The sequence below is a fragment of the Rhipicephalus microplus genome, chromosome 2 (genome assembly GCF_043290135.1).
Source record: "Rhipicephalus microplus isolate Deutch F79 chromosome 2, USDA_Rmic, whole genome shotgun sequence".
Classification (NCBI taxonomy): Eukaryota; Metazoa; Arthropoda; class Arachnida; order Ixodida; family Ixodidae; genus Rhipicephalus; species Rhipicephalus microplus.
Window position 1 is genome coordinate 168354602 of NC_134701.1, and position 25298 is coordinate 168379899.

Genomic DNA, 25298 nt, shown 5'->3' on the forward strand with positions numbered 1-25298 from the left:
TCCACATGGGTCCTTGAGATTAGCCAGCCAGCATAGCGAATGATGGTCGCTTATAGCCCGAAAAGGCCTGCCATATAAATATGGTCGAAACTTGCTGATAGCCCATACCACGGCAAGGCATTCTTTCTCGGTCGCTGAGTAGTTCATCTCAGCTTTCGAAAGAGTGCGACTGGCATACGCAATGACTCGTTCTTGTCCGTTTTGCCATTGGATGAGCACGGCCCCAAGACCTAAATTGCTTGCATCTGTGTGGATATCCGTTTCCGCTTCCTCGTCAAAATGCGCCAGAACAGGATGGCTTTGAAGGCACTTTCGTAGTTCATTGAAGGCATCCTCTTGTTCGGCAAGCCATACGAAAGGCATTTCCTCTTTTGTCAGCCGTGTCAGTGGTTCAGCAATTCGTGAAAAATTTTTAACGAACCGTCGATAATAGGCGCAGAGACCTAAAAATCGCCTAACAGCCTTTTTGTCTGTTGGCTTCGGAAATCTTGCTACGGCCTCAGTTTTCGCAGGGTCTGGGCGGACGCCTTCTGCACTGATGACGTGGCCGAGAAAAAGGAGCTCACGGAAGCCGAAATGACATTTCTGCGGTTTTATCGTCAAGTCCGCTGATTTGATCGCAGTGAGCACGGCCTGGAGCCTTTCCAAATGTTGCTCAAAGGTAGCAGAGAAAACTACAACATCGTCGAGATACACCAGACATGACTGCCATTTAAGACCACAGAGCACTGAGTCCATCATCCGTTGGAATGTGGCGGGTGCTGAACAAAGGCCAAAAGGGAGTACCTTGAACTCGTATAAACCGTCAGGTGTCACAAACGCTGTCTTTTCGCGATCTCTTTCGTTAACTTCTATCTGCCAATACCCACTTTTAAGATCCAATGAGGAAAAATACCTGGCATTTCGCAGCCTATCCAGAGTGTCATCAATTCTTGGCAGAGGATAAACATCCCGTTTGGTGACGGCATTCAGCTTCCGATAATCAACACAGAAACGTAAGGTTTGGTCTTTTTTCTTCACAAGAACAACAGGTGACGCCCATGGACTTGATGAAGGCTGGACTACATCGTTTTTGAGCATTTCTTTAACCTGATTACCAATAGCTTCTCTTTCTCTTGGTGACACTGGGTAGGGATGCTGGTGTATTGGCCTCACTGACTCGTCGACAATGATGCGATGTTTGGCGACAGGAGTGCGTCGAACCTTAGATGACAACGAGAAACATTCGGCGAATTCCCTTAAAAGACCCTCTATTTGCTCTTTTTCGCTCGGTAGTAGGCCTGGCTCGATGGCGATGGCTGCAAGGACAGACTCCACGTCTTCGAAATCAGAATCATTGGTTTCAAAAGTTCGCAGCTCCGTAACCTGGACGAAATCATTCAGACTGGCGATGACGGTTCCTTTTGCAACATGCTGCACCTCATTTCCAAAGTTTGTGAGTAGAACGTTTGCACATCCGTCACGTAACTTAATAAGGCCTCGTGCCATGCAGATCCCTTTTTGGAGTAGTAAAGCAGTGTTGTTGTCAGCAAATCCTTCGAATTCACTGAATGCTTTGTTGTTTACTGCGACAGATATGCTCGATCTTGGCGGCACCATGACGCCATCATCTGCAATACAAAGGTCATATACGTTTTCTTCCGTTTCAAAGGTAGCAATCGCGTGCCTAGTCGAGAGTGAGACGGAAGATTCTCGCAAGTTAATTACAGCGCCATTAGCTCGTAATAAATCCATGCCGATAATCAAGTCTCTTGAGCATTCCGGTAGCACAATAAAACTGGCAACGTACGTGAAACCCCGTATTCCGATTCTTGCTGTGCATATTCCAGTAGGGTCGATGAGGTGCCCTCCTGCTGTGCGAACTTGTGGTCCCTTCCAAGGAGTCAGCACTTTCTTTAGTATTTTAGAAAGTCCGCTACTCATCACTGAATAATCTGCGCTGGTATCTACCAGTCCGATGACTTCATAGCCGTCAACGAACACACGTAAATCGGAAGCAACGTCACTATCGAAGCACCGGTTTCTGAATCGGTCGTCGTTGATAGTCAGCACTGGAGGTTTTTCTGCATTAGCGTCGACAGCGGCCTTGCCTCCACAGGTCGCTGACTCTAGTTTTCCCGACGTGGGCTTGGGGAACGAGACCTTGGGGAGCTTGCTGAAGGTCGGGGGCTAGGCGATCTATACCTCCCCGTTGTCGTTGCCCGAGGTCGGTGTCGTTGGAAGCCACTTGAGGTTTGACGAGCTGACAGGTATTCTTCAATTTCGAAGGGACGTTCACCATTTCGTGGTCGAGGTGCATTAACAGGAAAACCACGTAGTCCTGCCTGGCGGTAGTGGCACGTTCGGTAGAGATGACCAGGCTCCCCACAGTGGTAACACAGCGGTATCCTGTCGGGGGTGCGCCAGACATCGCTCTTTCTTAGTCTCCTCTCTGGCATTGGCTGCAGGGTGCTCGGCGGCATCGGGTACTGCATAGGTGTAGCCGCCGCGACGTCCGCACGTCCTGGAGGTCCTCGTTGTAGGACATCAGCATACGTCATTCTCGTCTGCTGTTGTAGTGGCGGCCCTGGCTGTGCGTTGCTCGAAGGTTCGCGTACCACCTGCCTGACCTCCTCACGGATCACATCGGCCAGAGACGAAATCATTGGAGTGTTCTGGTCAAGACGCTGCCTCTGCAGCTCTTCTCGCACAACAGACCGCACCAGCTCGCGTAGTGCTTCCATGCCGTTACCGAAGGCTGGTGGCAACATGTCCAAGGAAGTGACGATCGCATCCCGGTTGTATAACCTTGCTCGCTGTTGTAGCGTCCTTTCCATTGTAGTAGCCTCGGAACGAAACTCAGCGACGGTGCGCGGCGGGCTTCGAATTAGTCCGGCAAAGAGTTCTTGCTTCACGCCTCGCATCAGATGGCGCAGCTTCCTGTCTTCGCTCATATTTGAATCCGCTCGGTGGAATAAGCGAGACATGTCTTCCACATACATGGCGACAGTTTCGTTATTGCGCTGATTTCTTGTCTGGAGCGCAGCTTCAGCTCTCTCTTTGCGGTCTGTGTTCGGGAAAGCAGCGAGCAGCTCCCGTCGAAAATCATTCCATGTCCGGAAGGTGGCTTCGTGGTTTTCATACCACGTTCGTGCGCTATCTTCCAGTGCGAAGTAGACACTTCCAAGTTTGCGCTCTTCCCCATATCCGTTAGCCTTTGCGACACGTTCAAAGTGCTCAAGCCAGTCCTCTGCGTCCTCGTAGCTTTCGCCGTGGAAAGGCTTTGGTAGCATTGGCTGGTTTACTACAATGTTGGCTGGAGTGACCTGAGCTGTCATGTCAGTTGCGTACCCGTTCACAGCCGTTGATGTTCCAAGCGAAGTCGATAAAGGTGAAAATTCAGGACCCTCACCACGTAGGCGTCGACTGCAGCGCTGATGAACAGGCGTCAGCTCGTTGGGTCGAAATCGCTGTGGTTCTGGACTGTCACTCGAGAGGGGCTTGGCATCACACCCAGCACTTACACCAGATTTGTAACGCACTCTTCAATAAACTCTTTTAATACGCTAACGTACGCTGGGCGAACTTGTGCCCGAGAATAATAGCACAGCTAGATTGTCTCGAGGATTCCCTTCTGCCTCTTCTTCTACGTTCGTCTTTTTCCCCAACACGGTTCGCGCGCAGCTGGGTCCCACAGGCTTGTGAGTCGCAAATCATCTAGAAGGCACAAGTATTTGCTAGCGTGCGTAATTTAAAGTCACCTTGTGTCAGTATAATGAAATGATCACGAGTACAATGTTGTCGTGAATTGCCCGCCAGTGCTACGGCTCAGGAGATTTGATGCGTAGTGAAGTTCCGAATGGCCAGGCCCTTTTTCGGGCGCATGATGATCTTTATGTCCGTGCGTGGAAGCGGCGGCAGCTTCCGTCGTAGCTGGCGCGGCTTCGTTACGGGTGGTGGTGTTCGCGCCGGCGCGACGCCGGCCGCGTCTGCCTGCGCAGCAGGAGCGCTCGCACCCGCAGCTGCCCCGGCGTTGACGTGGCTGGGCGGAGTGCTTGCAGGACCGGCCGGCTGCATCAATTCCGCTCGAGCTTTGTCGAATTTTTTCTGGCGTTGACGGTGGTGGTGGTGGTAAAAAACATTTATTTCAGAAAAAGTTTACTAGAGAGTGCCGACGTGGCCCATCGGCGTGCTAGAGTGGCAAGACCCTATTCCGGGACGCCAGTGGAGCTGGAAGCTGCCCGTGCGCGCTCCACCAAGGAGCGTTGTGCAGCCAAGGTAGAGCAGCCGAGCAGGTGCTCCTCCCAAGCCTTTCTAGTTGGGATAGGAAAAGGGGATGCGAAAGGGACGGGATTAACTGGGCACGATGCTACGACGTGATATGTGTCGGCGAGCACATGACAGGTCGAGCAGGTGCCATTGATTCCGGCAAAAAGTGCCTGGCGACCGCCGGACTGATAAAGGTGTTCGTCTGCGGGCGGCGTAGCAGTCATTCGTCCGCTTTCTCCAAACCGCGTGCGGGGTCCGGGTAGAGGCGGCGCGAAGCCCGGTAATAAGCCAAAATTTCGCGAAAGCGCGTCTGGTTGGTATTGCCAGATTCCGTCTCGGGACATGGAGGGGCAACGGCCCGGACAGGAGAAGCGCGGGCAGCGGCATTTGCCGCCTCGTTGCCGGGCAGGCCCGAGTGGCCTGGGGTCCACACTATACGAATGGGATGAGGGTTAAAGCGCCAAGAGGCTGCCTGTAGTAGGCTAGCCGCCAGCGGAGCAATGGAACCCTGAAGGTACTGAGAACAGGCCGAGCGCGAGTCCGTCAGGATGGTGCGTGAGGTAGGGTGAGAGGCGGCCAAAGCTATGGCAACCTCTTCAGCGTGCGTTACTGTGTCTGCTCGAAAGGAGAGGCCATCTACGTGTTTGCCCTCTGTAATCACGGCAGCCGTGAAGTGACCCGAGGGGGAGGGACCCGAGACGTCCACGTAGAAAACACCAGGACGATCGGAGTGTCGCGTATGAAGGGCCGCGGCGCGTGCTAGTCTACGGCCAGGATGGAGGTCAGGGTTCATATTACGGGGTAAAGGTTCCACCCATAGCTTTTGACGCCAGAGCTCTGGTACCGGCTGCAGAGGGTCTTGGTCAGATATCGGGTTAAGGCCAAGTCTGTGTAGAAGACGGCGCCCTGAAGGCGTCTGTGACAGTCGATTGATTTGGTTAACGCGATGAGCTTCGCGCATCTCTGCAAAGGTGTTGTGTACCCCCAGAGCCGTGAATCGGCTGTTGGAAGTTGCAATAGGTAGGTCCAGAGCGCGTTTGTATACTGAACGAAGAAGGACGTCCAGCTGGTGCTCGTGTCGACGACGCAGGCGAAGGTAAGGCAAGGCGTAGAGGACGCGACTGGTCACAAACGCGTGGGCCAATCGGAGGGACTGAGACCCGCGGAGGCCGCCGCGCTTGGTAGAAACTCGCCGTATCATGCGGCTCACCTGTTCGCTGGTGCGTCTGAGGCCTGCTATTGTGTCCTTTGGATCCAAGGACGATGTGAGGTGAAGGCGAAGAACCCGAATATTTTGCACTGACGGGACGGGCCCGGACGGAAGAAAAATTTGAGGCGGCGGTAGCGGAGAGACTGAAAGAAGAGCCGATTTAGCTGGAGAGCACTCCAGGCCGCATGAACCTGCGTAGGTGTCCACCAGAAGGGCAGCCTTTTGCAGGCGTTCCTCGATTTGCGCTAAGGAGCCGGTGTTGGTCCAGATTGTGATATCGTCCGCATATAGTGCGTGTTGTATTCCCTCGACCTCGCTTAGAAGAGAGGGGAGGTTCATCATCGCCAGGTTAAAAAGCAGAGGAGACAGGACTGCCCCTTGAGGTGTACCCGCGTGCCTAATAAAAACGGGCCATGTTCGGTAGAATTAAGGCGAATGAAGGCGGTGCGATGTGATAGAAAGGCGCGAATGTAGTTGAAAGTCTTCTGCCAGCAGTTTGTGGTAGACAGGTTAGTGAGTATAGTGCTGTGTTTGACGTTGTCGAACGCCCCGCGGAGATCGAGAGCGAGCACGGCTTTATCGTTATGGCGCATAGTAGTCGGCTCTATGATATCGTGTTGAAGCTGGAGCAGGACGTCCTGCGCCGACAGATGCGGGCGAAAGCCAAACATCGTGTCGGCAAAGGTGCTCCTGGCCTCCAAGTAGGCGGAAAGGCGTTCGCGAACCATGGTTTCCATGAGTTTTCCTGCGCAAGACGTAAGTGAGATAGGTCTCAGTGCCTCAATACTAACGGACTTTGCCGATTTGGGAATGAATGTCACGACCAATGTGGTCCATTCCGTTGGAAGCGGAGAACCGTCCCATATCGAATTTATAAGCTGGAGTAGCGAGAGGTGTGCTTGGTCGGGAAGATTTGCCAGGAGCGATACTGTGATTCCGTCGCGTCCAGGGGCCGTGCCCCGTCGCATTTTCGTGAGTGCAAATCGTAAATCAGAAAGCGTGTATGGGGCGTCGAGGTCGGTGTTAGGGGCGCCGGAATACGTATATGCTGGGCCTGCGGGATCAATTGTGCGGCAGATGTAGCGGTCACAAAGTTCTCGCGCGAGTTCATCCGTAGTGCCCTGAAATGCATGCAGAACACGGTGGAGCTGGCGTTGCGTTTCTCCCCTGGTGGTGGAGGGATCGAGAAGGCTTCTAAAGAGTCGCCGCGCACTCTTAGAGCTCATCTGGTTTGCAGCCTTCGAACAGGTGTCTGCCCAGTTAGCATCGGAAAGTTGTGCGGAGTATGCGGCCGCCTCTGCAGTGAGCGCCTCAATGCGAGCGCGAAGTTTCCGATTAAGTTTGTTGCGTTTCCAGCGCCTTATGAGCCCGCGGCGAGCGTGCCAAAGATGTAGGAGGTGTGGATCGATTGCAGGAGTCAAATTAGAGGTTGCAAGGGTGCGAGTGTTCGCTTGTTTCATATGAAGAGCGTATGATGCCCACGCTGCATATTCGGTCGAGGAGAGGCCGGCGGGGAATGGTTGCATTCTGAACTGAGTCCAATCGGTGAGACGGGCTTGGCCCCAGTGTTGGCGCATTTTCTGCCGCGGTGTGAACGAAATGCGGAGTAAAAAGTGATCGCTGCCTAGGTTCTCGCCTAAATTTTCCCATGTAGCATCACGGATGTGACGGGTGAGGGAGAGGTCGGGGCATGTGTCTCGCGTGACCGAGTTGCCGGAACGTGTGGGTTGTGCCGGATCGGTAAGAAGCGTCAGGCTCAGCGAGGAAATGAGCTCCTTGAGCTCTCTGCCCCGGGCCTTCTCGTAGTGGTAACCCCAGTGAGGGCTGGGGGCATTAAAGTCCCCGACAATCACCAGTGGTTGTCGGGCCGCTATACGCAGTGCCCGATAGAAGAGATGCGCGAACGAAGCCCTCGAAAGGCGAGGGGGACAGTACACGTTTAAGATATGTATTGATGGTTGGCCCCTCCACTGAGACAGCACTGATATCATGCAGTAGTCGTAAGGAAGATCCAGATCGAGGTCGATCTGTATCGCCGTGTAAGCTTTATGCACGAGGAGGCATGTGGTGGTGCCGCCTACATAGGAGCAGTATCCAGAAAGGGATGGAGCAGGGCCAGATTCTTGGAGCGCCAAGACGGCCGGCTGAGAGCCAAGTGAGTTGAGGAAAAGGGAAAGATGTGAACGCTTTCGCCTGTTCCCGAAGCCTCCAGGGTTCCACTGTATGATCTCGAATTTAGACGCAATGTTTGAACGGGACGTACGATTGGTAGCCATCGTGACTGTCCTAGGTTTTATATTTGGTCCTCCATGTCCCGCTCGGAATCCTCAGAGGCAGGGAGGGGCACGGAGGCCGGATCGTCCGACGGCGGGGTGGTGGTAGCCACCTTACGACGACGCCGTGGAGCTGTACCTTCACTGCTCACCGAGCAGGAGCGGGAATGCTTGAGAGTCGGCGTGGAGTGGTGGAGCCGAATGATGCAGGTTTGTGCTGCTGTCTGGCTGTGACGAACATGAGGTGGTCCCTCGAGGAGATGTTGAGGGCTGCTTGCGTTTCCGATATTTTCGGTATTTTGCCGTGCAGCCACTGGTCCCAGTCTCATGGGCGCCGTGGCAGAGGAGGCACTTGGGGTGGCAGTCGTGGGCATTGAGACCTGCAGGTGCGGGGGTTCCACATTTGGCACACTGGGTTGGAGCGGCGTGAGGGCACTGAGGTGGTCGATGACCGATAGTACCGCACTTGGTGCATACAGGGACCGTTTTCTTGTAGGCGCGGATATACGTCGCCACGCAGTGGTAGAAGAGGAAGCGGGGTAACTTCGTGCCCTCGAAAGTCACCACCGCCGCCGCGGAATCTCCGAGTTTGCGGACCGCAAGGATAGTACCTTGAGGCCAATACAGTTCAGACTTTATCTTTTCGGGGCTTTCAGCAGGGTTTACATTGATGACGCCCTTGCATGTATCCCCTGGTGCCTTGGCGTGGCCTCGAACGGGCAGCTGCTGATCCCCCACTTGCAGCTGGAAGTCCCCGAGGAGTCGCTGTGCCATAGGCAAAATGGTGGTGTTACAGACCAAGATGTTCTGTTCCCAGATTGGCCACACTTGAATTTGCGTGGTAGTCCGGTCGCCGAGGTAGCTGCGGATGGCGTCGCCCGCGCGATCGGCCGGGACAAATGTGCGTAGCTCGCAGGGAACGCGAGGTTTCAGTACTACGATGTAGTCGTCGCGAGAGAGGCGAGGAGTTTGACGCGGACGCCACTTGCGTTGCTTCGCTGGCTGCGAGGACGGAGCAGAGGTAGGCACACCGCCGGATGGATGGCGCGCCGGCGTTCCTTGCAAGGCTGGGGAATGGTGGCCCGCCGTGGCGTCTCGTTGTTGTTGAGACGCAGACTTCGATTTCGCTTGCTTGCGTTGCCACAGTTTCACCATGTCGTCGAGGTATTCATCTTCTGATGGCATAGTGTTTTCGGAGGATGAAATCTCCATGGACAGCATTTGGCTTGAGGTAGGATCATAGCCCGTAACCACGTTAGCGGCCGCCATCGCCGGGCTGAGAGCCCTTAGCGAGGCGGCGTTGTAGCCGGGAGTGAAGGACGTCCCTCAAGTTGTCAAAACTGGACCCACCTGGACGAAGGTGTTGTCTAGGCGAAGCGGAGAACTTGGCGGTGACGATAAATCCAAGTTTCAGGGGTACCAAGGTAGATGTCCGCAGAAATAGCAGAAAATCTACGGAGGCGATGTGGAGTGCGTCCGTCACCATCGAGCGCTCGCAGCGCCCCCCCGGGCGTTGACGCTGGCGACGGGAAATCGCCAGTTTCCAGTTGGCGTCGGGGTCGCTCGCCGGTCCCAGCGATGCAGACGATGTAGGATGGTGCACGGCAACTTCACCTTCGCTTGCCGAGGTGAGCTCGTCGAGGTCGAGAGATTCCATGTTAACATGGGTGTCGTTGGGGCTGAATGCAGGTTGAACGCATCCGGTAGTAGTCACGTCAGCAGTTGGCGTAGTGCTAGCGTCCATATTGTTGTGAAAGGGGTCCCGCCGTTAGGCCTAGTCACCCGTACTCGCACAGGCGAGCTGGGTCGACGCTTAGGCCCAGCGGCCCAGCGCTCACATGGGTTCTTCTGAAGGTGATAGAGAAAAATGGAGGTGCTCTACAGCCTCGGGAAGGGTGTGCGGTTCCCCGGACAGTTAAAACTTGATGATCCGACACAGTGCCGGCGACGATATCGAAGTAATCCGGTCAACGAGAGCACACGTTCGGCGGAGCACATGCGACGCGCGTCCGCTCGCTCCGGCGTCCAAGCGCGTCTCCGGACGTGCTGAAACGCGCATGCATCAAAGCATCGCAGCACGGCGCGCACCTGCAAGTATATAGCAGGACCGGTGCCTGGCGTCACAACGCCGGCGTGATGCGTCGAAATGAACGCCGGTGACCACGCGCACCGCGTCACATCAACATTTATTGGCGCCTTTACTGTAGCAAGTAGTCATGTTCTCACATGAAACACATCTTATGATTATTATGCTTGCACCAGTCACATACCTTTGTCATACATCAACCGCGCGTAATGCCAAATTTGGCACGTGGGAAGCTAGTGAAACGGCCGCGAGCGCATCATGAGTGTGGCATGCAGTCATGTTGTTACATGACACGAATGTGGTGATTATCATGTTTGTATCATGTACTTATGTCGTTAGTTCGCGTTGCGTAATACCGAGTTTGGTACATGTAAAGCTACCGAAATGGCCGCGAGCGCATCATGAGCGTAGCATGTATTCATGCTGTTACATGACAAGCATCTCATGTTTATCATGCTTGCACCAGTATCATACCTTCATCATCCATTCACGTTCCGTAATACCAAATTTAGTATAAGCGAAGCTAGCGAAACGGCCGCCAGTACATCATTAGCGTGGCATGTAGCAATGTTGTTACATGACACGCATTTCATGATTATCATGTTTGTACCAGTCACATACCTTCGTCATCCATTCACGTCAAGTAATACCAAATTTCGTATATGTGACGCAAGCGAAACAGCCCGAGTGCATCATGAACTTGGCATGTAGTCATGTTTTTACACGACACGCATGTCACGATTTTCATGTTAGGGTCGGTCGCTTGTGTTCGCCATGCAATCATGCCATACCATGCCAGTTTAGCAACATGCCATGTGAACGAAACCACCACAAGAGCTGCAGGACGATGAAATGTATATCGTGACATTATTGATATCCATGTCATGATTTTCATGTTGCGACTAGTCAAATATGTTCATCATAAAGTCATGTAATGCCATACCAAGTTTGGTATCGATACCATTATCGAAACGACCAGGAGAGCTAAAAGTCGTAGGTGGCTAGATAGATAGATACGCTCAAAGTCCCCGAAGTTCGCTAAGAAATGCTTGACATTTAAAAAAGAAATAAAGAAAAGGCGCCGGTTGCCTCACAATTTGATAGTAGCGCATAGCTTCATTAGAAGGAAGCGCTCACAGCGGAGCGTTAGGGAGCCTACATGACCACTTTTGCTCATGAAGGCTCACTATGGTGCGCTGGCTATTTACGCCATCTATCGACGAGCGAACAGAATGACGACTTTGTAATAATCGTGGCCAGGATTTTACGTCCCGAATTGACAATATTATTATAACGGACACCGTAGTGGAGGCCACCGGAATATTCTACCATCCGTCGTTCTTTAACGTGCATCTAAATCCAAATACATCAACCTCTAGCATTTCTCCCACGTTGAAATTCGCCGGCGCGGCCGGGATTTGCTCCCACGACCCCCTTAATAAAATTCAATCTCCGCAATCCCTACATCAACATGGTGGGTAAAGCTGCAATCGCAGCCTCTGTACCACCGGGATGACCAATTTCATCAGATGACAGCATCGAACATCATGCGATTGATTGTTCGTAATTTTTCTTATAATGACGCGTTCCGAAATGGGAACGTCTGCGATTACGACAGACCGTAAGCTGAAATGAAACAGACACAAACCTGAGGTCCGTCGTTGTCGCTCTCCTGAGCACTGGGTTTCCCTGCAGGAGAAAGTAACAGACCGTGCCTGCGTTCTCTTAGGTCATGAGCTCGGTATAGCTCAAGGATGCACCCGCCATTGCTTGCCCTCTTTTTCGGTTGGTGGCTTTGTCTGGCAGGACTAGTATTGCGAATTTTAGAATCGTTGCATCAATGCCGTGCGTCGCAGTGACACTCGAGAACTAAGCGGAAGGCGTATAGATTTCAATAGGACCAAGATAGGTGAAATTGCTCAAAGATTAAAAGCGTTGAGTTCATTCCGGCACGCAGCCGTTGCTGAGTAGTTTTACCTTCCGTCAGCCCTCTCCCGTAACTTGATAATGTCCCGCAGTACTGCTGGTTTTGAGTGACCTGAGCCACGCACGCGTAGTAGACCTTCCGGTTAGAAAAAAATATCTCCCAAGTTTCTGCAGCAAAAGCTCTTTCATTGAAATTCTAAAGACGAAAGTTGGTCAAATTAAGCAGAGTTCGAGTAAGCGGGCAGGCGATTTCGTAAATCAGTTTCATGGAGCTCTATAACAGGGAACAGGGTGGTTGATCAACCAGTGATTCGCCAATAAACAAGCACCGATTCGCATTCATACAAGCAGTGCGTCATAATGGCGGCATGCATGAGACTATTCATGCTCAGAAATACCTTTACTTACATGGCTGAATTAACGCAATCAAAGTATAAAGTAATGAGTAATTTGCATTTCCTTGCGTTTCTTCTGTCGCGACTTCATTAGTATTGTTTGTGCCCAAAAACCCCCGCACACTGTCCGAACACTCACCTATTGGGAAATGGAAATGCCGCAATGCCGTCGTTTTGCATCCGCAGTAAGTTGGCTTTGGTTTGGTTTTGCGGCAAATTGTGAAAACTGTGAGCTGACCCCTGCGAAAAGCTACAAAAACCACGGGCCTCCAGTTCGAGTTAACCACAGTGGATACTGACGTGTTCAAATGATCTAATCTTTTCCTTCATAAAAATACACGAGGATGTGCAGTAATTAGGATCACTTCGAATTAACTGCGAGTTGAATGTTACCACGTTCGAACGAACGTGTTTTACTGCAGATGTTTGCGTACAAGACAACCGCTGGAATCATTAAACTGGGCCACCCAAGGACAAAACGGCATATCTTGAAAGCTCATTCAGCCTTGGTGTAGCGTATAACATACGTGAGCTGGGAAGTGTACGGAGCGGGGTTGTTACTGCACGGAAGCGTCAGCACGAGGAACAAGTCACCGTGTCTTGTTTGCCTTGCCCACGGTGTCAGGACACTTCTTCTAGAACCGTGGCCGAGTGGCCTGGCAGGCAAGCGACCGACACCTACCAGAACGTTTCCCAGAGCTTGGTGCTATACCAATACATGCGTCATGCTCCGATAAAACAACGTGAAGTAAAAGTGCACAAACTGGCATCGCACTTTCCATTTCATTTCGCTCTAGCCTGCTACTCTACACAGGGGATAAGGGAAAGGGGAAGGAAAGAGGGATGAGGGGTGATGATGGGGGTGATGGTGGGGTCCCAAAACCACCATATGATTATGAGAGACGCCGTAGTGGAGGGCTCAGGAAATTTCGACCACTGGGGTTCTTTAATGTGCACCCAAATCTGAGCACACGGGCCTATAACATTTCCGCCTCCATCGGAAATGCAGCCGCCGCAGCCGAAATTTGATCCCGCGACCTGCGGGTCAGCAGCCGAGTACTTTAGCCACTAGACCACCTTGGCGGGGCACTCTTGCGTAATTTAACAATGAGAACTGTTGGTGTTTAACGTCCCTGAACCACGATATGATTAAGGGGAAAGTGGAGGGCCGAGAAAATTTCGACCACCTGGGATTGTTTAACGGGCACCTGAATGTAAGCACACGGGCTTCGAGCATTTTCACCTCCACCGAAAATGCGGCCGCGGCCGAGATTCAATCCCGCGACCTTCGGGTCAGCAATCGAACACTGTAACCACTAGACCACCGCGGCTGGTGTCTTGCGTAAGGGATATTTCCGAATATAAACCACGATATTCTGATATTCTCACCGCTGTGCTATCCGATCCTGTTCGTTTGTTCACCAGCAGACATCGTGGGCTTGAACGCCGCGGCCGTCAATGTGACAATAAAACGCCGAGTCACCTGTCATGGGAATACCTCTTTCAGGAGCCGCCATTGCCAGTAGTCGGTGCACGTGTGGTCGTACAAGTTGAGATCAAACAAAAACAACAAACCACTGCCACAGCTTCACTTGACAGTGGGCTTTAAATGATCTGCCAGAGTTCGTAGCGTAGATGAAACGAGAATGAAAAAAAGGAAGTACGGTTGCAGTGGTATTGTTGACTTCACTTGCTTTCCTGCGAACTATGTTATAGGGAAATATATATTCGAGACCGTAAGCTAATTCAGTGTATCCGATAGCAAGTAGTAACAGCAGCTAAAAAAATGTGCTTTAACAAATCAGCAGTGCCTCGCACGAAAAACCTAGATACCAAAATGCACTATTTAGAGCATCCCACCCAAATGAGCTAACCTTAACCGCGTCCATCTGGCGTTTCAGTCTAAACTGGAATATGGATATGAACAGGAATATGAGATGGTCTATGACAATGAGGTATATGAGACATGACAAAATCTGAAACATTGTAAGCCCCGATTTAACGTTGCAATCATGAAACTTTTAACGTTGCAATCATGAAAAAAGTGCGATAGTGAATTGTCTTGCAGTATTTCTTGATTTATTGCTGAAGTGCAGGCTAATCATACGTTAATTTATTTCAGATGATGTCACTGCAGCTCCAACGTTTACGATTTCGTTATAATCAGAGGAAGTTTCACTGAATTAAATTTTTCCTACCACAGTTCGTATTTAGTTCACTATGAGCAATAATTGGTTACACAACTGTTCGTTACAGAAAAATTTGGATGTAGTTCCTATTACGAATACCAAAGCTGATTGAAAAATGTTCCCGTTCTGTATAGAGTCGAGGACGAGGCACACTTACCTTTTATGCCACGGAAAATAAATAATGAAAATATTGCTGTGAAAAATATTGACTAACAAAACGCTCACTTTCTCATTTCTCAATTACGTAGACACTTTACGCTGTACCACAAAAGAAAAGTGATAGCGTGGAAATTGACGCGAGCTGTAGATTGTGCAAGTGAACACAAACACAAGGCATGGTATAGGCAAACTTTACTATCACATAGAAATACAATATATGAGGCGCATGGGGTTTGTACTAAGCACTCATGTCGTGTGCCGCTGCCTTAGTAGTTGTAAGCAGCTTTACCGTAAGACTGTAACGAAGTAGAATGTTCGGCGTTTATACCACCGCTGGGTATGTTAAATGTGGTCCAACTATAATTTCACGCTTGATGCAGTAAGTACTGCGGGGAGAAAATCTTCAAACAGGAAAACAAGAAACAAGAAAGAGGCTAACTTTGAAGTGGGTTTACTCTCGAAAAGGCCCAAAGTTTTTATACGTTTGTAGCCCAAGAACAAGATGCACTCCTTTCTTAAAAATTCGAGATCACCCGCTAAACCTAAAACGTCTTATGGTATAGCGAAAATATGAAAAAAAGGGGGTTCCGCTTAGAGAACAAAAAAAAAACGAATTACATTCGTACGTAGTACGAACGCTCTTTGATGTGTAATGAGCAATGCTTAAATGAATCATGAAACTTCTGAAAAACACAGATGGATCAATAAACTCTCACAAGTCTCCCGCGACGCTACAAGTTGTGTGTATTTGCTTGAATGAACGGAAATATGACCCATTGTATTTAGCCCCGCGTTAAAACGTGCGAGAATTCACGCATCGGGCGTGCTGTAGACTCAAGGAACTGTTGCTGCGAGAGTGTTTACTTGGTTCAAATAAAAACACACCAAACAACACTTCCGATGAATGCATGGAGGTCCAGGTGGAGCACGTGTCAAGTCAAAAGATAAATAAACAGAGAAACGATGAGTTCGCTTCATATGCAGAACAATCGGGGGATATTTTTGTGAACCCTTTCTCAGTTTGGCCTTCAGTAGAGCGCGGGCAGGTGATGAGAACGAGAGAAACGGATGCGCCAGCGCTCTGATGTTATCTCGAGTCCTTAAATCGTATCTGTACACGTGACTCGACCATAAAAAGAAACCTGACAGCGGCCGAATTGCGTAATGTGTTTTTTTTTTTGGAACGATGCCAATACGTAACTGACCAATAGGCCACTAAGGTAAACGCCTTTGAGGCACCTAATTAGTTGAATATTGTCGCCATGCCCTTATTAATTTTGAAACTTTTTTTCATTTGTAGCTGACACACCGACACTATCTAAAATATTGAGCATGTGTTAGCTGTACATACAATGAGTGCCTCATTAAACAGAATATATATATATATATATATATATATATATATATATATATATATATATATATATATATATATATATATATATATATTCAGGAATTTTGTTGGAAGGCTCGGCAGCGGCCAAATATAATACTCGATATTCTATAAAACGCAGTTTTAACTGCAGTTGAAAGTATCTTTTATAAAAGAATAGCGAGTGTTATATTTTCACGAAGTATAGTCAATGAGAACTGATAGTGCCCCACGTTGTTGTCGCAGTATTTTTTTTGTTTATGCGGCACTGTCATAAGGGTTTGCACAATAACACGTTTACGTACGTACGATGTAAGTGTGGAAGTAAGCGCATTTCTAATCGTCTTCGAGCTCCTACTCAAAATATTGTTGTTACTGTTTTTCAAAACAATAACGCTAAGTGAGGGCTCCCAGTTTTCGTGCTCTTCTTGTATCCAACCCGGTAGGAAGTGGCATCTGTAGGGTATTAGCAGAAATAGGCAGCATTAACAATATGGGGGGGGGGGGGGGTTGCGCCTCCAAACCACGATGAGAATATCAGGGATAAGTAGTGGAAGACTCCTGTAATTTTGACCATCTGGTGTTCATTAACGTGCAATAACATCGCACAGTTCACAGGCCTCTATCATAGCGCCTTCATCGAAATAAAAAAAATAGGTGACATTAATTTCTTGACACCATAGACAGCGATTCAAAACGCGGGTGCTTATCGAGCACAATCTGGGAACAAATAAACTACGGCAAGGAAACCATTCGCACTCATTCGAATCTGTACAAGATGTTCAAGATTGTCAACCGAGAATCTTGCGCTTGTATTTCAAGGCAAGAGTCCCGCTAAGAGTGAATGGTGGCACTGTACGTCTGCGATATCAAAAATGAGCTCGGCCGCACAACACGTGTAAAAACAGCGTGACTCACACTGTGATTACTGTTAGGAGACCACTATCGCACGACCATGCGTTCCACGGAGATCGCAACTATTTCGTGTAAAGATGACCAAAACGCACAGCTTCTGGACAGTCAGCACGCAGAAGCACATTTCGTCTGTTGAAAGTCACTTTCCACCTTATTCTCCGCGTTCGCCGCACTTCACAGACACACGGGCGATCGAATATTCTTCAACCGTCCTCGTGACAGCTAGCAGTTGCCTTGAACTCGTTCGGTACAGCACACAGTAAACTGAGCACACTCCTGCATTTTCCGAGGTACCATTCGACGACCGGAGGACTGCTCACGTGGACGCACTCGCAAAGTTTCTTTTACGTTTGAACCACGGTCTTTGCAGCTTTTGTAGAGGAGTGGGAAGGAGTCCGGAAAAGCCTAGTAAACACTCGCTATCAGTCAGTTCTACAACCTTCCCATATCCTTAGTGTTCGTGCTTATCAGTTCGTGTCCAGGCAGCTTTGAAAGAAGGTGCCCCGTGGTGTAGACTAGCGGTGCACAGCTGTACGTGGCTGGTCGGACAACTTGGCGCACTATATAAATCATTATTACAGTTTGCCGATGGCACTCGCAGTCGGCTTCCTTTCATGGCGCGTCGAACGGAACGACCTGCGAAGAAAATAAAAGCAGTGATGTAATACGCACAGGCGCCTGCGAATGTAACAAAAAGTTGTTATTAAGGCGTGAGACGAACGAGTGCACTTTTTTTTATGTTAACGATATTACTACTCATCTTACTAAAAAAATTACTGAAAAAACTGAATAGAACTGTTGGCTTTTGTCACAAAAACTAAGGAAAATGAAGAAATGACTTCTTGACGCTTTGAAAAAGTGTAAGACTGTTCAATTTAACAATAATGTTTGAAAAAAGATGTCTTATAGATGGTATACACATCCTCATTCCAGCTCGTCGCCCCCCCCCCCCTTTTTGTTTTCACGTCCCAATCTTATGTCTTTATAAAACGCATGTATTTATCCGCATATCAGCTACTGCATAACTACATGGGGCAGTAATTAAAATAGTCACCTTGCACCGCTACAGACTGCTGAGAACAAAGCGGTCAGCGTAGTAACAATTAACTAACGTTATAGCGATTCCAAACAACTATTCCATGCCTCAAATGTACTTGCAGTGTACAATACAGTTAAATACAGTCTATAGCCATCTGGTTTTTCAAGCATATCAATAATAGATGTGTTATTTCCATCCCCACATTTTATTTACCTCTATACTACAACAACGCTAGATTTGCTACAAACAATAAACTCATCTTGTCGGAAATATGAACGAACTATGGTGAAAACCACTCGTTTTAGCGCCTTTTACGCATGAAACTTACTGCCATCACTTTTAAAATGAATGACTCCAAGACCATTAGTCAAAGAAATAAAATTTTTTTATCAATCACTACAAGTCGACTTAAAAACGTTCCTTTACACAGGCGTTAAATTGTACTTCTGCATTTTTGATATATCGTGCCAAATAGTTAATTTCTCTATCTTTAATTTATCTCATGTTTTCTTGATTTTCAAATTATGTTTTAGAAATGTACATGATTTCTGATCTTACCGTGTGTATTCTGATGATTCTTCCTTTTAACGGATGCTACAAGTTCAATTTTTTTTTCATTGTTACCATCTACAAGAGGTCCCAATTCAGTTTCCGACTGCGGGACCTCCTCTGGTATACTGAGATGCAATAACTTGTTTTAAGGCAAATAATACGGTTTTAGATTGTGATTCAACGTACTTGTTTCTACGATGCATTCAAATTTTCCGAGCTATCAACGCAAGAAGTAGCAAAAAATTACGTAAGGGCCATTGGCGGTTTTTGCAGATTATAGCAGAACGGCGCAAACTACGGGCAAGGGAAACGTACGAGACAGAACAAAGTTATTCTGCGGCGTTGTGCCCCTTGTGTTTCGCACCCTTCCATAGTTTGTGCTCTTCTACCAGAAATACCAATGATAAGTCCAGCCTGATTTGACACGGCTGACAAGTTTGCGTATAGCGGAGTGCCTGGTTGGCATCATGAATTTGGAAAGAATGCAAATCACAACGGAGCGTGCAGATTTTAGGAAAGATAAATTGTTGTCAAAGAAAGAAAAAATAAGATAGACACTACCAGCGAGTGGTCCACTTGTAATACATGGACGCACTACGTTTTCGAATTATCTGATCATACGGCCTAGCTGTCAGTTGTTATTTTCGTTCGGAAGTCGTATTTAGAGTATGTTGTTCGATTACTAAACTATGGACAAAAAAATAAGGCAAGCACTGGCGAAATACCGTAGATAAATCTTGCTCTTGCCGGCAGCCCCTGGCGAAGATACGTCACAACAGTTGAATAGCATGCGATGCATGCGCGCACAAAAGAACAGGAAAAAAAAAGAAGGAAAAAAAATGAAGACCACGTACGCTATCACGCAGAGTTTTAGAGACCAGTGACAAGTTGACTACGCGCTGCACCTACGGAACTTCGCCATTCCGGAACTTTGCTATGGATTTCCCCCTCGCCACAGTTCGCACGAATTCTGCGGAGGATACACATAAACACACACACAAAAATCGCACGACCGATGCATGAACGAATCGTGTGAGGTACGGAATCAGTAAAAAAAATTAAATACTTTCGACAAAAATACCATGCCAGTAGATGGCGCGCACGCCCGGACTAATGGATGAAGGCGCCTAGCACGCCGCTAATCGGTGATATACGGAACTAGGGTGGAGAGAGAAAACACCAAGGGGAAATGTAACAAAAACAATCGGTGCGGAAGAGATTATATCTATAGAATCGGCTATGCTCGGGCCACGGGAGGTCGTCTTGGTTAGGCGTTGCACTGTGTGAAGCGCAGTGGCGGTTCCGGTTCGGCTGGTACTGACTTGATGAAACACGACGTTTTATTGAGTTTATCGAGGTACTAGACGGCTCTTGAAAACCTTTTGGCGGCGTTCAGACGTGGTTAGCAGAGATTACGAGCTGAAAAAACTTAAGAAGCGAGAGATCCGATCAATGCTACATTTTGCTCCGTACTTATCTGTCTCGTTAGGAATGCGGTACGGTTAACTGGACGCTCATTATTTTCTCGTTGGGAGATTTTGACTCTCAGCCACCTCCCTCATTACGCACCGACTTATCTGCGTATAAAAACATATCTACCCTTCTTAACACTGAAGTATACTCGTTGTAAAACTCGACCATCAGCTGCGCTGCAGGCCATGTGAGATCCATGCTGATCGCTTTCTACAATGCTAGAGCTTTGGCACCGTTTTTGATGGCACGATGAATGCTCTTATGCGCGTGCGTGCGCGTCAGTTGTTTTCCTTCTCATTCTGTTTCTCTTTCTTCTTTTTATGCCCACTTCCGTCGAGGCTAGCGCAGCGGAGGTCACCTATTATTGCATGAGCGCGACAAATGGCATTTTGTGCTCCAACTGGTCAACTACAATGTAACTTAATTCTGGTGTCGAAGCCTGAAGCAGATACCACGAAGTGTCCTATTATATACTCTAAGCGTATTGCTCATTCATTCATTCATTCATTCATTCATTCATTCATTCATTCATTCATTCATTCATTCATTCATTCATTCATTCAAACATACATGCAAATTCGCGCATGCTCACATAGATACACGCGCATGCATATGAAGATGTTTTTACCTTAAACAGGCGACGAATTTTCTGGGGATGACTGGGACACCACGATGTAGCCTTGCTTACTCTGCAAGAAAAAAGAAAGAAATGAAATACAAATCAAGATTAGAGCGATTGTAGTATATAAGTTGGAAGCGAGTCACCTCTCTCTAAAGCGTAAGCTAGAAAAAAAAGATCGACAGATCCCACGTACCTGGAAATCCACGTTATGCGAAACATGCGGAAGAAAGGTGACCATGGTGCATTTTTCTATTGAGCGACACGTCATGAAATGAGGCTAAATATATGTGCAAATGTTGCACGCACAGACATATGTCGAAGAGTTGCAGATGTTTAAACCAGTTGTTTGCAATTGTGCAACGATGCCAACTGCAACATGCGTATTAGCAACACTAGAAGCTCATATGAAGCACTAGAAGCTCAACATGCGTATTAGCAACACTAGAAGCTCAACACTAGATGCTCGCGAAGATGCTTGCCCTGGACATTGCTACATAAATAAACTTCAGCGCATGGAAACTAACCACATCTGACGTTAACCCGACATGATGGCTGTATAAATTGGTATATATGTAATGTCTATAAAATTGGGTAGGCAGCACTGAAACCACTATTAACGTTTGACAAAGATTAGCGTGAAAAGTAGTTCCAAGACATGGCGTAGCTCTGTCGTAAAATGCTTCATTGGCACCCAGAATGCTTGGGTTCGATTCCAGCTGGGACTCGTCGGGTCGACGCTGCCGACCTCGGGTGTTTCTTAACATTCGCACATTAAAATTGCCCATGTGTGTTCTCGTCGTTTCTGAGCAGATACCTAGTGTCAATCACCTGTAGTACATGCCCGCATAACAGCGGCACATATCCCGCCCGTGGGTATGTGCCATTGTCTGGCGGGAAGTGTTTGATGACGTACGCGACAGGATTGTGACATTATTCACGTCTTAAAACAAGCGCGTCGTATCCATCAAAACATCTTACCCTCTCATGCCAATTTTGGTTCACGTCAAATAAATGGGGTGACCACGAGAGCACCCAAACGTAAGGGGATAGATAGATAGATAGATAGATAGATAGATAGATAGATAGATAGATAGATAGATAGATAGATAGATAGATAGATAGATAGATAGATAGATAGATAGATAGATAGATAGATAGATAGATACGCTCAAAGTGCTGAAGTTCGCGAAGAAATGCTTCGCATTAAAAAAAATTGCCTGCTGGAAACGATGACATGAACGATAACATCCACGTTAAAGAACCCCAGGTGGTCGAAGTTTCCGGAGCCCTCCACTACGGCGTCTCTCAAAACCATATGGTGGGTTTTGGACGTTAAACCCCACATATGAATCAACGATAACATCAGGAATTCCTATCTTGCTGTTGCAGATTGTCGGGTGTTTCTTTGCCATTCCAATTCTGTAACGTGAAATTATCTCAGGTGCTGGAGAACTGAACATTCTCACAACTTGGACATCTGGCCTTTGTTGTTTTTTGTGCGTGTGTGTGTGCGCGCGATCTCACCGTAACACGGGCTCGCACTTAACGACCTCGCGTTCCCCATCCTACATGTGTATACGCACGTACGCGGCAAGATGACTGGAGGCCATGCAGGTGCCATTCGAAACGCACAAAAACCAGTCGGCAGGAAGCAAGAGTTTTCAATAACAAAAGCACCGCGTGTCCGAGTGGTCGCCGTGTAATGTTTCATTTGCACGCTGGCCCGATCCAAGGACAAGACCCCGAGGGCGACCAACTTCAATACGAAACTCGCATTCATGCCGAGCGACCGCGTCAACACAAAAAGGCTTATCCGCTGCTTGACCTTTTCGCTGCATGCTTAGTCTCTGGCTGAACGATTAGCTTCAGTCCACGATCACGTAATCCGTCAAAAGAACGTGCACTGGAAGGCGAACGAGGTTACACGCGCGACCTAACCTAGATTGTGCCGGGGGCAGACTACGGAGTTTGAGGCGTTGAATGACCAATCACCCGGCTGTGATTAAAAGAAATTTGACGTACAGGTAATTGGAGATTAAATGCCTCGCCAAGGCTGCTCCACGCAGCCTGTTCTTCTACGATAAGCGATCGATCGGCACTCACTTATGCACTTGATTGGGCGTGGCGCGAGGTGAACAGTTACTCAGAAGAGAGAACGAATACTACGGAACAGCATGGTGAGAAAGAAAAGGAAAGCAAGTTTAGGTGGTCACGCTAATTGAAAAAAAAAATGGTGAGTGCTTGAGGTGTGTGAAATGCCGAAGCACATTTCGCAGCTGGAGTCGAAAAAAATAATAATAAGCGAGTCTTGACCAGAAAGGCGGCTGGGAGCACGCGTCCGTCGTTTAAGCTGCGCGACAGAAGGCGGTCACTCAAGGCCGCAGGTGTTTGCAAGCCACATCCTTGAAACTTGTAAGGAGTTCTTCTCTGTATTTATTACTCGTATCTATCTATCTGCTTGCAACAACCCACCAAACGGCCGCGTTGTCTGTACAGCAACATTCTGAGATTTTCAGCTGGAACAGACTATGTTCTGTTGAGTTTAGATCTTCGGCAACGGTCGTAGATGCGTACAACTGCCGTTCACTTATTAAATGCGAAGTATTTTTAGCGAACTTCGGCGACTTTGAGCGTATCTATCTATCTATCTATCTATCTATCTATCTATCTATCTATCTATCTATCTATCTATCTATCTATCTATCTATCTATCTATCTATCTATCTATCTATCTATCTATCTATCTATCTATCTATCTATCTATCTATCTATCTATCTATCTATCTATCTATCTATCTATCTATCTGTCTATCTATCTATCTATCCGCTTACGTTTGGGTGCTCTCGTGGTCACCCCCTTTACTTGGCGTGAACCAAAATGAGCATGCGACGTTAAGACTGTTTGACGAATATGACGCGCTTGTCAAGACATGAATAACGTCACAATCCCGTCACGTACGTCGTCAAACTCTTCCCGCCCAACGGCGGCACATACCCACGGGCGGGTATGTGTCGCTGGAATGCGGGTTTGTGCTACAGGTGATTGACACTTAGTATCTACCGAGGAACGACGAAAACACACATGGGCAATTTTAACGCGCGAGCGTCAAGAAATACCCGACATCGGTAGCGTCGACCCGACAAATGCAAAGAATAAATGTCAGGGTCCTAGCTGGAATCGAACCCAAGCGTTCTGCGTCTCAATAAAGCATTTTATCACAGAGCTACGCCAGGTCTCGAAACTGGTTTTCAAATAGACGTTAATCTTTGTCAAACATCATTAGTGGTTGAAGTGCGGCTTAGCCAATGTTGTAAACATTACATATTTACTCTTTTGATAGAGCCGTCACGTCGGATTAACGAGAATTGTGGTTAGTTGCCATGCGCTGAAGTTTATTTATATGTAGCAGTGTCCAAAGCCAATATCCTCGCGAGCATCAGCGCTTCATATCAGCTTCTGGTGTTGCTAACACGCATGTTTCAGTCGGAATCGTTGCACAAGTGCAAACAACTAGTTATATCAACATCTGCAAATCTTTACCATATGCCCGTGCGTGCAATATTTGTACATATATTTAGCAAAATTTCATGGCATGTCGCTCAATAAAGAAATCGCAACACGGTCACCTTCCCTCCGCATGCATGGTCACCTTCCCTCCCTTCCCAGGTACGTGGAATCTGCTGAAATTTTTATTCTTTGCCGGGGTGCCATACGGGTCTTTTTTATCGCCTTTCTTGAGGATCGCCTTCCCACCATGCACATTCGTTGGTTGACTGCGTCGCTGCAACATCCCACGCACGATATGGGAAGCGAGGTCGAGGCGCTATTCAGGCGGATCTCGCCGCGGGCGACGCGCCAACGGCAAGATGAGCGCGACCGGCATGCGCGCCTGCGTGACAATTCGCGTACGGAACACGAGAGCACGCTTCACAGGCGGCGGCGACGTCCTCACAGTGGGATCTTCGCGGACGTGAAAGGCATGCTCACGCGGTGCTTCTGCAACGGGCCTCGATGCTGTGATGACTCGCTGGTAGTGCGAGGAGTGATGGAGAATGTGCACTAGAGCTCGTTCCCCAGCAGCGCTGCCTTGCGAATTCACTGACCATGGAGCTTTTAAAGGTGGCCTCGACTCTGCAGGGTTTGATAATACACTCAAGGGTACTCCCAGGACACGCAACGAAATCGCAATACAATATTGCACGAGTAGAAGACCATTTCCTCCTTCACACGTCAAACTTAACAGGACACAAGCAGTAACACTTGGACACCTCGTGATGACGCCACCACAAGCACGTTCATATTGCTCACCTCTACAATACAAGAAATGGCGTAGGATTAAAGACACGAACGCTGTCTATTAGACATTCAAGGTACAAGACTGAACATTAGAATGCTTGGTCTGGGAGCGTGGGTTGCTTATTCCTAGCATTAGTGAAAGGTTATCAAGCATGATCAAGTCGCAACACCACAACCAGCAATTCCTAGCTGCCCGGCACTCCCGCATTGGGGCCACGAGGCTTGACCACCCGGTTCTAACATGGGAGTAGTTAGGCGGACTCTCCGGTCCTGTACAGGGCTGGAGATAATGTTTGTTTCCTTTTCCTCTTTTTCAGGTGCTCCTGAGATCTGTCTTTTTAATCTTCACAATAGTTGTACATGGTGTATATAGGAAATCAAAGCTCAAGCTTTCAAAGCGATGATAACACTGCACCTGGTCCTGGCGGTGAGCCGCCGAAAACTTGAAGAGAGACGCAGGAGAGGTCGCAGGTGAGTCGGTGTGTTTCGCCGAAACGGGAGCGCTTGCAAACGCGCGCAACGCGTTCTGCAGCCGCTGCGGG

At 48.5% G+C, this 25298-nt stretch overlaps 1 protein-coding gene across 1 annotated transcript in view; it reads right to left on the reverse strand.

Annotated features, from left to right (window-relative positions):
• Positions 1 to 17128: 17128 nt before the first annotated feature.
• The window catches only part of LOC142796441 (uncharacterized), a 63439-nt gene continuing 55269 nt past the window's right edge, over positions 17129 to 25298 (reverse strand). The window contains exons 4-5 of the mRNA XM_075887089.1: positions 20466 to 20526; positions 17129 to 17409 (exon numbers count right to left, since the gene is read on the reverse strand). Of these exons, the coding sequence (XP_075743204.1) occupies positions 20467 to 20526 (60 nt within the window). The 3' untranslated portion in view covers positions 17129 to 17409; position 20466. The remainder of the gene's footprint in view (positions 17410 to 20465; positions 20527 to 25298) is intronic.